Genomic DNA, 15,504 nt, shown 5'->3' on the forward strand with positions numbered 1-15,504 from the left:
CCCCCCCCAGAAGAAATTAACAGCTAATTCCATGTTACAGAAGTTCAAGGTGCGCATCGAGGACCCCCCGCGACGAAGACACATGGTCTTCCTGGGAGGTGCCGTCCTCGCCAACCTGGTAAGCTTCTTCACTTCTTCCCTCCTTCCCCTGTACACCCGTTTTCCTGTTCGCAAGTCACACCATAGCTAACATAATTACCTAGATTGCCGACAAGGAGGACATGTGGGTTACCAAGCAAGAGTGGCAGGAACAGGGTGCACGTGCCCTGGCCAAACTCGGCCCTAGATAGTTTTTCTCTTTCATTCAGTACATACGTTGTATATTTCATTTCAACCTGACCTACCACCTATTACTACCTACCATCTATCGGGAGTTCTTCGCCCTCCTTGCGAGTTGAACCAAAACGCCTCCATCTTACGCATTCCCCGAGCAGCCTCTGTCCCCACCCCCTCCTTCCTTACCCAGATGCTCTATTCTCATAGCTCCCGTCTTTTGTTCAAATACTACGTACATACTATTACAGGTTTTTCTGGTGTGTCGGGGAGATCAAGTGAAGTAAGGTCCGGCTTGAAGTCATGTCATCTAGTATGTAAACAAAGAAGGGATCGAACTTCAGCTGTCTTGTATGTTTACTTCTTGTCATATCTAACTGCTCATTACGCCACTCCTTACAACCAGTTGGTGTCCTTTAGTAAATAATCTCAGACAAAAGTAACCGGAGATCATTACGACGAAGAGAATCAGCACGGCGTGGGGACTTTTTATAATTCAGTAGTACAACTAACCCGAAACCGTTTCCTCCCAAGTCTATATCTTTCTATATACTGTAGTAACAAAAGTGTGAAAGTACTCCTAATAAATGCATATACACAGATGAAGGCAACCGATATCAGAAAGCTATCAATCGATCCGCGCGACCAATAGAAACAACACAAAACTCCACCAGTGGGTAGGAAGGGGTTATATATATATCCCGTCTAACAAGTGATGTCTATTCATCGATGTCGGACTCGGATTGGTCATTTGCCATGCTCTTCTTGCGCTCTTCGTTCATTTCTCGGTATGTGCTCCAGCTTAGCAGGAAGAAGGCCCCAATGATAAGAATACCGCCAATAATGGCCGCAGCGGAAGGGGGCTGACCGGTCCGGAGCCAGTCGGCGATGGCGACGAGGAAGATGGTAAGCAGTGCTGCCACAGATGAGAGGACGGGGGAGGTGAGCGAGATGAGAACTAGGAATGAGCCGGAGAATGCTAATTCGAGGAAGGGTCGATTAGCATAATTACTTGACGTTATACGTTAGTGGAGATCAGGGCTGCAAGACTTACTAGCATTAGCAAGGACGGAGATCATAAGCATCCATGCGGCTTCACCAGTGGGCCAGCGGAACGTTTCCAGGCCTAGGATATGGAGAATGGGCAGCGGAATCCAGAGAACAAGAAGGGTGAAGCACCCAATGAGACTGCCAAAAGTGTTGGCAAAGATCATGCTACGGCCGGGACTCGTGCCCTCCGGAGGGCAAGCATATCTCTTATAGAGCACCTCGTACAATCCATAGAGCACACTGCCAACTCCGATAATGATGTTTCCGAACAGTCTATTTTCTGCCTCATCATGCGCTTTGCCGACCGTGCCATCTGCAGTCTTCTTGCTTTCGTCCCTATCTCCATACGCGACGACAAGAACCCCAACAATCGCTACCACGACGGCAAACACTTTGTCAAAGCGAAGCTTGTCGTTGAGGAGGGGTATGGAGAACGCATAGGCAAAGAAGGCGGAGCAGTTGTAGATCGCGGTCAAGTCACTGGCCGTTGTCATGTTGACCGCGACATACCAAGAGCCACCGGCTATGGTGAGGGCGGTGGTGACGAACGCGGTCGTTTTGAGCATGTATCGAACCGGTGATCGCTGGGAGTCACGAGAAGTGAGGTGTAGATCTTGAGCTTCCACCATCTTAGCTGTCGTTCGAAGGAGATAGACATGGCGTCGCCAGAATGCCGTCCATGAGAGTTTCCGTTGTTGCAAGCGGAGAATGAGGAGCTGTGCCGGCCAGAGCAGGGACCAGGAACCATGTGTAAGATAGCTATATATTAAGATCAGGTCAAGAGTTAGCGTCGCCCGGCAGTCAACGGGTCCATGCGACTGGTGCACCACTTACAGCATGCAGTACGGTTTATCCCAGTGCAACTCATGCTGAATATATACCGCGGTCTCCGTCTGCACAACGAAACTAGCCAGACTCAACAACAGGAATCCGGACGCGATCATGTACTTGCGCCGAGTCTCCTGCTCCGCATTGCGCTCCGGGCTCACGCCCCTGATTGTGGGCCGCCGTGAATGGTGTAGCATGGGCCTGCCCTCTGCCTCCCCATGGCCCAGGCTGGCGTTTGACAGTCGCCCTCTGTGCTCATCCTTGAGCAAGGGTTGATTTGCTCGGGTGTCGGCTGGGCGATGCATAGATGGGCGATTCAAGGGCATTTCATCATCCGAATCGTGAGTGTCGAGAACCAGCTCGGGGTCCCTAACCTCCCTCGAACCCGAAAGTTGCGCACTGTCTGAAGCCACCTTGTCTTAATCTTCCGTTTAAACCCTTCAAGCGGGAAACAATAAAGAAGGAATGCAGAAAGCAAAGAAAGAAAATAAGTATAAACCTTTTCTTAGGGTTGACACCCTGCAGTTAATAAAGAATGGACTTTGCGCGTTGACAGAACGACGATGCACGAGACCGCTGGTTTACCGCGGGTCGCAACTGAATAAGATAGACGGAAAGGACAGTAGGAATATGCAAGTATAAGAAAGACTGTTCATGTGGAAATTGCGCATGGAAATCAGAAAGAATCCAGGTCAGTTGCCCCCGGGGAAAAGACCGGCTGACGAGGGCATGCAACACGGTATATAATGGGCGGCTCCGGGGCGAAGCACCGCCGCTGCGGCCACGTTTGCCAAGTACGTCAGGGTTAGGGGGGTGTCAAGGAAACTGTAGCCAAGACTTGGCCGCAGTGAGGAGTAACAGAGAAGGATGATGATAGGGAAAAAGGGAAGAGCAAGAGTGAGATGAGATTGAAGCACAGCAGTGCAAGTGTCAGCGGAGAGGGAGAGGGAGAGGGAGGAGGAATGAGATCTGGCTGATGCGGTTACATTGCAATTGCAAGCAGTTCGGAAGGGAATCGCAGACGATCCATTGATACGGGGTTGGTTACTTTACTTACTCCGTATTAGATGCGACTCTCGCATTGGACTGGCCCACCGGGACCCCCGTTTCATCCCACATCGGGAAAGCCGCGTCTCATCTCACGTGATTCCACGGGGACGCATGGGTGCCTTCCGCTTTGGGACATGCCGTGGGTTTTCTCCAGGTTCAACCTTTCAAATAAGTTATCAACGTCTTCTCATTTATAGTAACATTGTTTCATCCATGCATAAATCACTAGCTATCACCAATATGAGTCGTATTGCATCTACGCCCTCAGACTTTAAACGAAACGCCAGAATTCAGAAGGATTCTCTAATACTCCCCGCTCAGTGTGCAAACCGGAAATCTAGCCGCTGATTTCCTTCATCTCTTGTGGTTGCGACATAGTCGACCCGTTGATCCTCAGTCATGGCGTTCCATTTTCGGTCCCGTTGGCGGTTCCGTAGCATATAGTACGCTTTGATCGCCATGTAGATAGCCATGTTCACACCCACAATAGATAAGAGCACTCGATTGCCAATCACGTAACGTGGTGCATCCCCTACAGATCAAAGTGCGCAAAATATTCATGATCAGCCTATGAATACAGCATTGCAGGCTGATGGGTGAGAAAGATACTTACAATCCTGGTAGATGTTCGAAGCTATGATGGCAGATAGTTGTGTAGACATGTTGTATATCGCAGCTGCAATAGCCCGAGTTCGCACACTGTTGGAATTGCGGGACACCCATCCAGCTTGGAGTGCATGAGCTATTGAAACTTCACGTCAGTATTCTTCTACCAAATGAGCTTGGCCTCAGCATCAATCTGCCTACCATTAGGAAATCCGAGGAATAGTGTTAGGATACTCCATACGATCCACTTGTTGGTTTGGCTGAGATCTACCACATTCATGTAGATAAGGAATGGCAAGCACCAAAGCTGTGCCAAAACTCCCATCCAGGCAAGTGAGCCGAATATTTCCCCTGCATATGTGAGGAGAATCCTTGTTATGATTCCAATGGCCTGCCTGGCAGTCAGAACTGTCATAGCACGAGCGATTCGGTTTCCCTCGTTCTACTTACACTGTAGGGGAGAGATAGTAGAATGGTATTAAAGGTGCTGAACCCATAGTCCTTCAATTGTAATGTAAAGTACTGCGAGACAGTAGCTGTTCATAGGCTTAGTCGACGACGTCCCTAAATTCGTGCGCATGGGATATACAATGCGGTATACTTACTATAGGGTGCCGAGAACAGAATTCCGACAATGTATAGCGGCCACAAATCAAAGTCTTTGATACTCATCCATACAAGCTTGGCCGTTAGTGGCTGGCGGTTATGCATCGAGCCCTTACTCGGGTCTTCTCGTAACAGGCGATTGACCATGATGGTCTCCTCCCTGTTCATGTTTACATCTCAGTATCCAAGTACTTCCTCGTTTCATCTATATTATGGCTCACCTTGCTGTAAACCAGCCCTTCTTCCCACGAGCCCAGTGAGCTGTTTGTGTCGCTGAAGGTGGCAGGAGAATGATAGCAAGAAGGCCTAATGCGAGGGTGAGGAGTCCCTGTTCCGCTTGAATCAGACGCAGTGGCAAAGACAAACATTGCTTACATACCTCAATCAAAAAAAGCCATCGCCAACCAGCTTGCCCACCATGACCGCCCAGATGAAGGATCCCATACGCCAGTAACCCCGCCAGCATGTCAGCCAGAGAAGATGCTGCATACCAGTATCCAAGACGTATCGATAGCTCATGGTGCTTATAGAAATACGAGAGATAGAGGATGACCTGCTCGGAATTAGAGTGGTACACCGAGGACGAGAAACAGTAAAGCCACTTACAGTGGGCGTGAAGCCCCCTGAAACCAACCCTATCAAAGCTCGACAAATTAAAAAGGAGACTCTGTTGGAAAGCCAGAACTGGCAGCTAGCAACAATCGACCACGAAATCATCTGTATAGGAATCCACCTGTCGCAGCCAATTCTCTTGCTGATGATCTGGGTGGGTATTTCACTGAACATGAAACACAGTCTGTACAATGTATTCCCTAAATTGTAATCTGTAAATTGTATAAGGCATGATTCATCACATAGGAAACCCAACTCAAGGGATGTAGTATACTGACCATCACGACTTAGCCGAATATCGGCCAGGAAATTGTCGGCATTGGCTTGCTCTGATTTCGTCAGTGGATCAGGTGGGATCAGTGTGTAGATTTACCCACGAATATTGGACTTATCGAGCTCCAGGGCAGTTATCATTATGCAAGCCCATATAATGATACGTAGGTCCAGCTTCCTGACGATTTTCTAGATACACATAAGATTAGCACTCGTCGGCTCGCATTGAGCCTCGCATACATACATCTTCTTCAGCCCAAGTCCATCTTGCTGCCGGGTCGAAGCGATGAATGCCTTCCCAATCGGGGCGTGGTTTGTATTCCTCAACAAGATCAGGGTCATCGTACACCGAGGGTTGCGTTGCAATGGCATCGGGATCACGGGGCTGAGATCGCTGAAACCAAGATTGTTTCTTCTTGTGGAGGTCACTGAGTACTTCATCGGCGGAGATGGCAGTAGACTGCTGCGTCACACTTATCACCGTCTTCTTCTCGATGTCTGGCGTTGCGTAACCACTTGCCTCCTCGTCTGGATGCTTCTTGACCGTAAACGAGCGGGCAATGACAAGAGACATATTGTAGCTGTAGAGCAAACTACTTGCCCAAGTGACTCCTTCTGCGCCATTACGATCAATGAAGCCCGCAAGTCCATTTTATATCTTCTCGTAGTTTGCTATATATTTGGACCACCCTTGACTTGCGCGACACGCAAGGAGATAGGTTAGAGCAACTACCGCAGCTCTAAGCTCACATGGCCCTTACAATTGTTGCATCGTCAATGTTGGGATCTAGATCACAGCATGGACGCAACCTGCCAAGTTACCAGGGTCTAGATGAACAAGCCTCGAGGTCCAAGGACAACCGGGTCTGCGAACTCCTTGGAACAGCTCCTGGTATCTAGTCTATACCACTGGTACATGCCCGTTATTGATGTCAGGCGGCTAACTGTCGGCACAGATGCATGACAGTAAGGTGTCATTGCAGCGTCCACTTGGTTCTGCACGATTTCATCGGATGAAGTGAGGACTGCATAGTCGCGCAATTTACCTTGTCTTCAAATACCTCAAGGTCAGTTAAGACTGAACTTCAACCTCCTATGCCCTTAACGCTCCGATGTGTCACCACTGGAGATAAGCCCCCAATTCTCTTAGAACTATACTTTCCGCGGTAGCACAATGAAGGGATATGTGCACTTGTAAGGAGTTGGAGATAAGGCTTTGGGTGAGATTCTAGGCGCAATGGTAATAGAATGTGGCACAGTAGCTGTCAGGCGCCTACCCCAGATTAGCTTAGGCAATGGTCTAGGTTAAGTGCCATGCAAGGGTACAGCATAAATCCTATAGAGTCCATTCTTGACAGTGTATTATGCGAGGATCATCCCTGGGCAGCTGATAATTAGCGCCATCCAGGCTTCGCAACATGAACCCGACAGACTGCAGACATCGGGCAATACCTGGATGCGTGCAGGCGAAAGGATCTGGTTCCAAGAGTAAGCAGGAGGAGGCGGGGAAAGAAGGGGAATGTGGGTTCTCACATGTGCGGCACAGTCACCTGCCTGGAGATATGCAGAACATGCAGGAGGATCTCGATCTAGACCCACCGATCTTCGAGTCGGTTCAACCACTGCATAGCTACATGGCCTGGACCGGTGAGTTTCTGCGTTTCCCATTCTACTTCTATCTTACAGGAAATAGTTGCTAGAACACGTGCTAAGAGCTTTCGTAGCGAAGCGAGTTGGATTTGCTCTCATGAACATTGATTCCTATTGTTGCAATCTCACAATTTCAGACATGCCAGATACCTTGGTATGCATTCAAGCCTTAGCATTGGGCTTGAATAATGCCTCTTTGGTGTCGTATGTATATTTTAGCTGAAGGTGCCAATAGTCGGGAGCCGAAGCCTTTGCAACCAACCAGGCCTTGTCCAGAGCCTCAACCACTTCATCGGGTAGCGGGCCTTTCTGGATATCCTTGAGGTTGCTTTCCAGTTGAGAAAGGCTACTCACTCCTACAATAATTCCATCACGGCCATTTTCTTTGATATTCAATGCAGAGTGATGGCGGATCCACCGAAACGCAGTCTCGGGCAATGTCAATCCATGCTTTTCCACAACAGGCTCGATAATTCGTAGAGCGTCAAATGTCGCATCCTTGAAATACCGACTGCGGTACAATGATCCACTGTTGGCCTTATCACTGTACCTACCTTCTTCTGGCACATCTTGGGTCTTATACTTGCCCGAGAGAAGTCCACCAGCAAGGGGGTTGTAAATTACAATGTCAATGCCGTAGCGCTTGCAAGCGTGGATTAGCTCGGTCTCTATGCTGCGTGCTATGGCGAAAATAGTCAGAAACAATTTTCCGGGCCATACGAGAATTCAGCGTGTATGCAGGGGGGTGACTCACTGATGGCATTGTACATGGCCTGGTAGATTGTCGGCCGGACCCAGCCTCGTTCGTTGCAAATGGTCACAATCTCCGCAACCTCGAAGGCAGTGTAGTTACTCAGACCGAGTTCTATGAATTTGCCTTCCTTGTGCAGTTCATTCACAGCCTCCAAGGTTTCCGCAAAGGGAACCGACCTGTCAGGTGCATGAAGGTAGAAGATATCAACACTATCTGTTCCCAGTTGCTTCAAAGACGTTTCGAAGGTCTCTCGCAAGACACTAGGCTTGTGCATGCCCGGAGCCTTCGGATACACCTTTGTTGCAAGGGTCAGACCACGCTCCTTCCACTTGGCTTGGGCAGTGAACGCTTCTTGTTCTCCTCCAACATAGATTCTTGCCGTGTCGACCTCATTGAAACCTTGCTGTTGAAAATAGTCCAGGCATTTGTTGAAATCCTCAAGGGAGGTGATACGAGCACCCTCAGCTTCATTAGGCCCAAAGGTCATCAAGCCGAGGATAACCCGAGGTGCGGGGTTCTGTGCGAGGAGCGGCATATTGAAGTCGAAGAAGACGCTGCTTGGAACAATTCAGCTGAGAATGACCAAGTGAGGATAGGAAGCATCAGATGTATGCGTACCTCGGTTAGAGGAATTCGGGAAATCTTAGGTAGTCTGTTCCAAGGGACAGCGGAGTTTGGATGGTGCCAGGAAGGTTTAGGCCTGAGGAAGAAGGGGATAAAGACCCAGCCGGTGGGAGGGGTTCAAATAGATAAGAACTTCCGGCTCCCCCACACTTCTTGTCGCACGCAACTCCGGCCGTCCCATGGCACAAGAACCAATATCTATCATCTGAGGCGTCGATGACGAGCTTGGATTAATATTACCCGGTTACACATGAGGTGATTTCCCACTGCAAACCGAGTAAGCTGAGAGATATATATCCCGGCCGTCAGCGTGGTGGCCATGCTGAATGGTGGATGAGATGCCCAGACTACGTACTTAGTAGCTCCCCCGCAGGCCGGTGGTAGTAGCCCAACCAACAAGCCCGTCATCGGCAGCTTCCTTGTCTGGTCAACTCAACATTTTCTCTACATGTCCAGCACTCCATAACACACTCTCTTGCATTCATTCATACATACAAACATTCATATCAATCAAGATGACTGTGCCAACAAAGACTCAATATTCTATTCTTGTCATCAACCCCAACACTTCAACGCACATGACTAATGCTTTGATACCCATACTGGATAATCTCGGGCATGGTGGCATACAATTCGACTACTTCACAGCTCCAGCATCCGAATCAGTCACGCTTCCCGATGGAAGAGTGGTAGAAGGAGTGCCCAGTATCGACTCTGGTGAAGACTCTGTCAAGTCGGCTTTTTATTGCATGCCCTTCATAGAGCAACTGGTGTCCGAGTACGATGGCTTCATTGTGGCCTGCTTCTCAGCTCATCCCCTCGTTGGTATGCTCAAAGAAAAAGTCAGATCCATCGAAGATGCAGAGTCATCGGGAGTTCCCTCGGAACTCAAGGTCAAGAAAAAGTACGTGACGGGTATTTTTGAAGCGGCAGTTCTCGCTGCCCTCGGTGTGATCAGTTCATTTCAAGCCACTCCGGGCCCAGATCTCGGCAAGGCCCAATCTCGAGATACGTTTGGCATAATCTCGACCGGTAAAGTCTGGGAAGCTGAACTCAGCAAAGCGGTCGCCGATATGCTCGGCAACTCGGGAGATTCCACATCCACCGGTCGGTTTGCCGGGGTGGAAACAACTGGACTGACTGCCGTCGAACTACATACTACCCCTCCTCGCGAAGTGAGAAGGAGACTTGTTGAAGCGACAGAACGGCTATTGAAGAAAGCAACCCATCCTGTTGGTGCGATATGCATGGGCTGTGCCGGTATGGTGGGCATGGAAGACGCAATAAGAGAGGGATGTGTCAGAGCATACGGACGACGGAAAGGCAGTCAAGTCAGAATAGTCGACGGCGTTATTGCTGGAGCAGGGATGCTTGCGACGGCTTGCAAAGCCGGTTTCTAAGGGCCTGTCGCCAGTCAGTACACCATCTCCCATGGTGAAGACGATTTAAGACTGAGGCTATGTATTATCATGAGCTGCGGCCAACGCACCCAGCTACGAAGAACGAGCTGCCGCTGTCTGTACTATTATGAGGAGAGAGAGTCTTTTATGTCATTTTAGCTAGTAGCCTTGTTTCCAATGGTTTTCTGTGAAACCCGGTGTGACTAGTTCAATAATTTTCATCCCTTAGCCAAAGCAATAAAATAGATTTGATTAGACGTAAACTTCACTATCTAGCCTTCGCAGCATACCTGGCAGCCGTTTCTGGCTACTTACCATTGAAAGTGAAGTTCAAGCCAGGAACATTCGGTAGGCCATGCTGGTTTACTTTTGGGGCGCGGAAGGTTTCAAGGCAGTCGACAAGGGACTGTTTAGGCCTAAGGCCCCCACACACCTAATCGAGACTTGAACTTCCCCGCGGAACGCGCTACGCGTAGACTATAATCCACGATCACTTGCGGTGATCAAGAAACAAGATGCCCAGGTGAGTTTGACTATCACAGCTTTCCTGCAATACGTTTAGAAACATGGAATTGTTCTAGCAGAATCTGATCTCCATCTCTAGGGAAATCATAACGATCCAAGCCGGCCAGTGCGGTAACAATGGTACGGATTCCCACGAGAAGCAGCTCCAATTATAGCTCTCGAACAAACACCGTTTGGCATATCTTGAGGCGTCGCTAACCTATAACTGCGTTAGTTGGCGCTCAATTTTGGCAGCAGCTCTGTCTTGAGCACGGCATAAGCCAGGATGGAAACCTGGAGGATTTCGCGACCGAGGGCGGCGATCGTAAAGACGTCTTCTTCTATCAGGTATACCTGTCACTCTCATAATGCTTCGATAACCTAAGAAACTGATGAAAAATGCTTCTTAGAGTGATGACACCCGCTATATTCCTCGAGCGATCCTGCTCGATTTAGAACCTAGGGTACGACCCCTTCCGCGAAAGACCATCTCGAAGGAACCAGTGTGATCGCGCGAACGGTGAGCTGAGAATTTTCCGATTAGGTCCTCAATGCCATCCAGGCTGGTCCGTACCGAAACATCTACAATCCAGAGAACTTCTTTATCGGGCAACAGGGTATTGGCGCGGGAAACAACTGGGGAGCAGGCTATTCTGCAGGCGAGGTCGTGCAAGAAGAGATCTTTGATATGATTGATCGTGAAGCAGATGGCAGTGACTCTTTGGAGGTATGATACCGGTGCAATCATGATACATAGATGGCGTGCAATCTTGGGTTTGCGATTGAGCATGGTGCTGATGGTCTTTTTTTGGCAGGGATTCATGTTTCTGCATTCAATTGCAGGCGGTACAGGCTCAGGGCTGGGCAGTTTCATACTGGAACGCATGAATGATCGATTTCCCAAGAAATTGATACAGACTTACTCCGTCTTTCCCGATACGCAGTCTGCGGACGTCGTGGTCAACCCATACAATAGTTTGCTTGCAATGAGGCGGTTGACGCAGAATGCGGACTCTGTGGTAAGGCACTGCCACCCCAATGAGTTGATGACGGGCTTCGCTAAATTTGCATTCCAGGTGGTATTGGATAACGGTGCTCTTTCAAGGATCGTCGCGGATAGGCTCCACGTACAAGAGCCTTCTTTCCAGCAGACAAACCAGCTCGTAAGTAACCGCCCGTCTGCAAGCCTACTGGCACTAATCACTCCTAGGTTTCTACTGTTATGTCTGCTTCTACGACGACCCTCCGTTACCCCGGATATATGCACAATGACCTCGTGGGAATCATCGCTTCCCTCATCCCTACACCGCGCAGCCACTTCCTGATCACCTCATACACCCCATTCACCGGCGACAACATCGAACAGGCCAAGACAGTGCGTAAGACCACTGTTTTGGATGTCATGCGCCGTCTGCTGCAGCCGAAGAACCGCATGGTTTCCATCAACCCCAGCAAATCCAGCTGCTACATCAGTATCCTCAACATAATTCAAGGAGAAGCAGACCCGACGGATGTACACAAATCACTCCTCCGTATTCGGGAGCGACGCCTGGCATCCTTCATCCCATGGGGACCAGCGAGCATCCAAGTCGCATTGACAAAGAAATCTCCCTACATGCAGAACACTCACCGAGTCAGCGGTCTGATGCTGGCGAACCACACCTCAGTCGCGACACTGTTTAAACGAATTGTCCAGCAATACGACCGTCTGCGGAAGCGAAACGCCTTCTTGGAACAATACAAGAAGGAGAGCCCCTTCTCGGACGGCCTGGGCGAGTTCGACGAGGCCAGAGCAGTGGTGATGGATCTCGTCGGCGAGTACGAAGCCGCGGAGAAGGAAGATTACCTGGATCCAGATGCAGGAAAGGAGAAGGAGTTGGGGGTGTGAGTGTGGTTGTGGTTGTGCTGGTCCAATCTAATGTCCCACTTGCATCTTTCCTCATACCTCTTCTTGTTCTTATTTTCCCGTCATGACTTACAAGGGTTGACCGGTGTCGAGTGGCAAGGGCGTTTCTCTTTTCATCATTTGTGTTGCAACAAAATACCTTATCTTTTAAATTGCTATGACTTGGGCGCGTTATTAATGAACAAGAAAAATGTTGAGTGGTTTGCACCGCGTAAAATCGACGTGTCTGTCTTCGGCACATCGCACAATTGTGTAACAAACCTGGCGGCCAAGCCGATGAAACACAACATCCAGCCAGACAGAACAACGGTCAAATTCGCTGACCAACAGGCCCATGCCCGTGCTCATACCCATGCCCAAGGTATCCAACCCACACTGTACCTACCCTACATTCGAATGTGTAACCTCTTTAAATCAAGTACACTAACCCGAGGCATCCTATCCCACATATATGTTATACCGCCAATTCCCTTGTCGCAAGATAGACTGATTTCCCAGCCAGCCATTATCTGGGCCAATTGTCTCCTCAGTTAATTTCCACAAACAGTCATTTACTCAGTTAACAAAGTAAAAGTATGTCTCAGTCGGTGAAACCCAGAAACAAAGGAAGAAAGTTAAAGCAAAACAAAGGCATTGGGAAAACACCGGTTTCGAAGAATGTGTGCGCCACCATACCTGGTCTATTGATCTAGTCTAGTCGAGTCTCGTCCATGTATGGCTGGATTTGGATTTTTTTTTTTTTTTTTTTTCCTCTAGCATTCTCAGCATGGTTTCACTTGAGGGTAGGTGGGTGTGAACTGGCGATAGTGAGGCGGGGGAAGTAAGATCCGACTACTAAGAAGAGGGCATAGGTTCGTGCCCAAAAGTGAAGGGGGTAGCAGTATGGCTTAGGGTACTCCTGTGAGTAGGAAATAGGTGCCTTAAAAGCCTCGGATTCAAGCTGCAGAGAGTCAAGGCACCCTCTGAACTCCTGTTTTACTAGTTAGGCGAGTAGGTGTAGTAATTAATTAAGAAAGTAGTAGATGAAATAAGAGTAGCTAATTAAGCAGTGTTCCTATTCATCCTTCTCTTTGGGAGGGTAAAGGAGGGGGGACGGGGGACCTTGTATGCAAACAAAATCAGTCGGATAGAAAGAGGACTGACCAGTAGGAGAAAATCAAATGCATAAGCGTTATGGTTGGACGATGATCCACTTGGGTACCTACTTTTGCCTGTGCTTAGGCAGTACAGAGTAGTATGGGGACCGGGGTAGATAGTACTAGCTAGATTAGATGACTAGTAATGATATTAAAAAGAGAGGAAGTAGTACTTCTGTAGGTAGTAGGATGGCCCATTCCCTTTCCTCCCCGCCCATAGGACAATTGCGCTCGAGACATGGAGGATGGGGTCCTTGGATGCGGTTGGTTCATTTCGTTCCATCGGTCTGCGGTCTGTGGTCTGTGTCTGTCTCGACTGGACATGCATATGGTGCTTACGTAGCTGCAGGCATTAAATGACCAGTAAATTGGTCGCGGAGAGAGAGGAAGGGGGGGGGGGGGGGGGTTGTGGAATCTAGGTACTAGATACTAATTTTATTATCAGTTCAGGTATTTTGTACTACTCACCTACGTCGACATACTGATGCAGTGCTTGCTATCTTATGGATCTGTGCGGAGGCCACGGCTGTGCTCCATCTGCACCATTCATGATTTGGTAATCAGCTGCGTGAAACAAACAAAAAAGGGCTTTGTTGGGGATTAAAATTCGAATGTGCTTATTTATGCACTCCATGGAATCTGCAAACCCAAGGGTAGGTGCATGCTGATAATAAGACCATAACTACTTACCGGGGTTACTCCGTAGAATCGGTAAGGGTTCCGTCCTGGTTCCCGTGCTCTACTCTGTACTACTAGATAGATCGATAGTATGTTGATGATGATTCGAGGAAGGAAACGAAAGCCTTCCAGGATATTACGATGAGATCATCACTATGTACGGAAGGACCACTTGATCTTGATGATGATCCAGAAATCCTGATTGTGAAAAGAGAGATCAATAAATAAAAGTCATCAGGATGGATGCTGGCTGCAAGGTATGACTTCTCACGTGATGAAGTTGAGGAGAGTTTGGTAAAAGGTTAGGTTTCCAGGTATGGGGAACCCAGGTTGGAAACAAGATGGCAAGGTTGGAAATCATAATAATCAGGAGGGTGTGCACTTTACTACTGTAGTACGACCCTCAGGATGCAGCTTCACTGGCGTGCACAGACATCCGTGAAGGGATCTTCTGTTCCCCCCTCCCTCCTCCCTTTCTCCTCTCCTTCGTGGTGGTGCCTGGATGGAAGGAAGAAAGAGGGAGGGAGAGGGCCCAGGCTTGCATGCATTGTTGGGCCGGATAGTTTGGGAAAACCGGGGGGGAAGAAGGGAAGGGAAGGCAACGTTGAACGGGTCAGTAGACTAGTAAGCGTGGCCGACCTTTTGGGTTAGGAGGGGGTAAGAGGTGGAGGAGGGGACTTTTGGCAGCGATATATACGTTGGAAAAGGCTCGTGAGGAATAGAAGCAGCTGATGTGGACATGGTTGCCCTCGCTTAGACAGGATTGATCGACCTGATGATGATGCTGAGAAGAAGAAAGGGGGTGTGATGGTGCTGGTGGTGGTGGTGGTGGTTGTAAAATGAAAAGGGTAAAACGGCCAGTTGATGATGATGCGTTGGTTTAGAGCATGGATGGACACGTAGGAAAACGGCTCTTGTATGACCTTTGATCTATTTTCTCTTTTTATTTTTTATTTATTTTTTTACTTTTTCTTTTCTTTGCCTTCTCCTATTTTTCTAGCCATTAAATTAATTATTAAGTATAGAGTCATTTTCATTTTTTTTTTCTTTTTCTTTTTTTCTTCTCAGTCCCCTGGTCCGGTGGAATGTTAAACTTTGCCAGTGACCAGCGACTTGCCATCTGCTGCTATGTGACTTAGTAACCAACTACTGCTAACGTAATCAACGGTCGGACGGGCCACACGGTCAGGCGGGCCATCTGGTAATACTATACAAAAGATATCTTTTTAAACATAATATATCTCTACCATCCAGGTCTAGAAGAATTAGATTTCTTCTATATAGATTTTAAATAATATAAATAATATCTATATACCTTCTAAAAATGAATATACTTTTACTTATGGACTTATCATATTACAATATCTGTATTTATATGTATTATATAAGAATCTGGTTTCATTATCAAAGTAAAAATTCTAAAAATCTGAAAAATTCATGGAATACTTATTCTTATATATATAAACTATCTACAAAGTTAGAGCTTCATAGAAGTAGTACTGGTTGATATATAATAGAATCAAAAAGACATCTTTTATATGGGATTTCAGGATG

General features: G+C 48.2%; 7 protein-coding genes across 7 annotated transcripts, besides 1 other annotated feature; 3 read left to right on the plus strand and 4 right to left on the minus strand.

Moving 5' to 3' along the window:
* Nucleotides 1-40: 40 nt before the first annotated feature.
* On the plus strand, nt 41-290 carry An08g06410 (uncharacterized protein; the record flags this gene model as incomplete). The annotated part of the gene is made up of 2 exons (XM_059749126.1): nt 41-118; nt 204-290. Coding segments are annotated over 2 exons (165 nt in total), but the record flags the coding sequence as incomplete, so codon positions are not given.
* A 702-nt stretch (nt 291-992) lies between these two features.
* On the minus strand, nt 993-2,477 carry An08g06420 (uncharacterized protein; the record flags this gene model as incomplete). The annotated part of the gene is made up of 3 exons (XM_001392720.3): nt 993-1,252; nt 1,328-2,082; nt 2,158-2,477. 3 exons carry the CDS (start codon nt 2,475-2,477, stop codon nt 993-995), a joined length of 1,335 nt encoding a protein of 444 aa, XP_001392757.3.
* A 1,041-nt stretch (nt 2,478-3,518) lies between these two features.
* Nucleotides 3,519-5,872, minus strand: An08g06430 (uncharacterized protein; the record flags this gene model as incomplete). Its single annotated transcript, XM_059749127.1, has 11 exons — nt 3,519-3,733; nt 3,815-3,943; nt 4,009-4,198; nt 4,258-4,343; nt 4,413-4,573; nt 4,635-4,741; nt 4,793-4,966; nt 5,020-5,237; nt 5,304-5,354; nt 5,403-5,487; nt 5,543-5,872. The coding sequence occupies 11 exons, from the start codon at nt 5,870-5,872 to the stop codon at nt 3,519-3,521; spliced, it is 1,746 nt and encodes a 581-aa protein (XP_059604100.1).
* A 1,238-nt stretch (nt 5,873-7,110) lies between these two features.
* On the minus strand, nt 7,111-8,237 carry An08g06440 (uncharacterized protein; the record flags this gene model as incomplete). Its single annotated transcript, XM_001392722.3, has 2 exons — nt 7,111-7,628; nt 7,703-8,237. 2 exons carry the CDS (start codon nt 8,235-8,237, stop codon nt 7,111-7,113), a joined length of 1,053 nt encoding a protein of 350 aa, XP_001392759.1.
* A 604-nt stretch (nt 8,238-8,841) lies between these two features.
* Nucleotides 8,842-9,726, plus strand: An08g06450 (uncharacterized protein; the record flags this gene model as incomplete). The annotated part of the gene is made up of 2 exons (XM_059749128.1): nt 8,842-9,274; nt 9,311-9,726. The coding sequence occupies 2 exons, from the start codon at nt 8,842-8,844 to the stop codon at nt 9,724-9,726; spliced, it is 849 nt and encodes a 282-aa protein (XP_059604101.1).
* Nucleotides 9,727-10,081: 355 nt separating this feature from the next.
* On the plus strand, nt 10,082-12,118 carry An08g06460 (uncharacterized protein; the record flags this gene model as incomplete). Its single annotated transcript, XM_059749129.1, has 8 exons — nt 10,082-10,120; nt 10,311-10,371; nt 10,466-10,578; nt 10,641-10,694; nt 10,775-10,957; nt 11,046-11,249; nt 11,307-11,393; nt 11,441-12,118. The coding sequence occupies 8 exons, from the start codon at nt 10,082-10,084 to the stop codon at nt 12,116-12,118; spliced, it is 1,419 nt and encodes a 472-aa protein (XP_059604102.1).
* A 790-nt stretch (nt 12,119-12,908) lies between these two features.
* On the minus strand, nt 12,909-13,752 carry An08g06470 (hypothetical protein; the record flags this gene model as incomplete). Its single annotated transcript, XM_059749131.1, has 4 exons — nt 12,909-13,114; nt 13,342-13,398; nt 13,446-13,588; nt 13,745-13,752. The coding sequence occupies 4 exons, from the start codon at nt 13,750-13,752 to the stop codon at nt 12,909-12,911; spliced, it is 414 nt and encodes a 137-aa protein (XP_059604103.1).
* A 1,353-nt stretch (nt 13,753-15,105) lies between these two features.
* Nucleotides 15,106-15,504: part of a mobile genetic element (Remark: Vader is flanked by 44 bp inverted repeats (IR);~Title: transposon Vader - Aspergillus niger) that runs on past the window's edge.

The sequence above is a fragment of the Aspergillus niger genome, assembly GCF_000002855.4.
Source record: "Aspergillus niger supercontig An08".
In the NCBI taxonomy this organism is placed as follows: Eukaryota; Fungi; Ascomycota; class Eurotiomycetes; order Eurotiales; family Aspergillaceae; genus Aspergillus; species Aspergillus niger.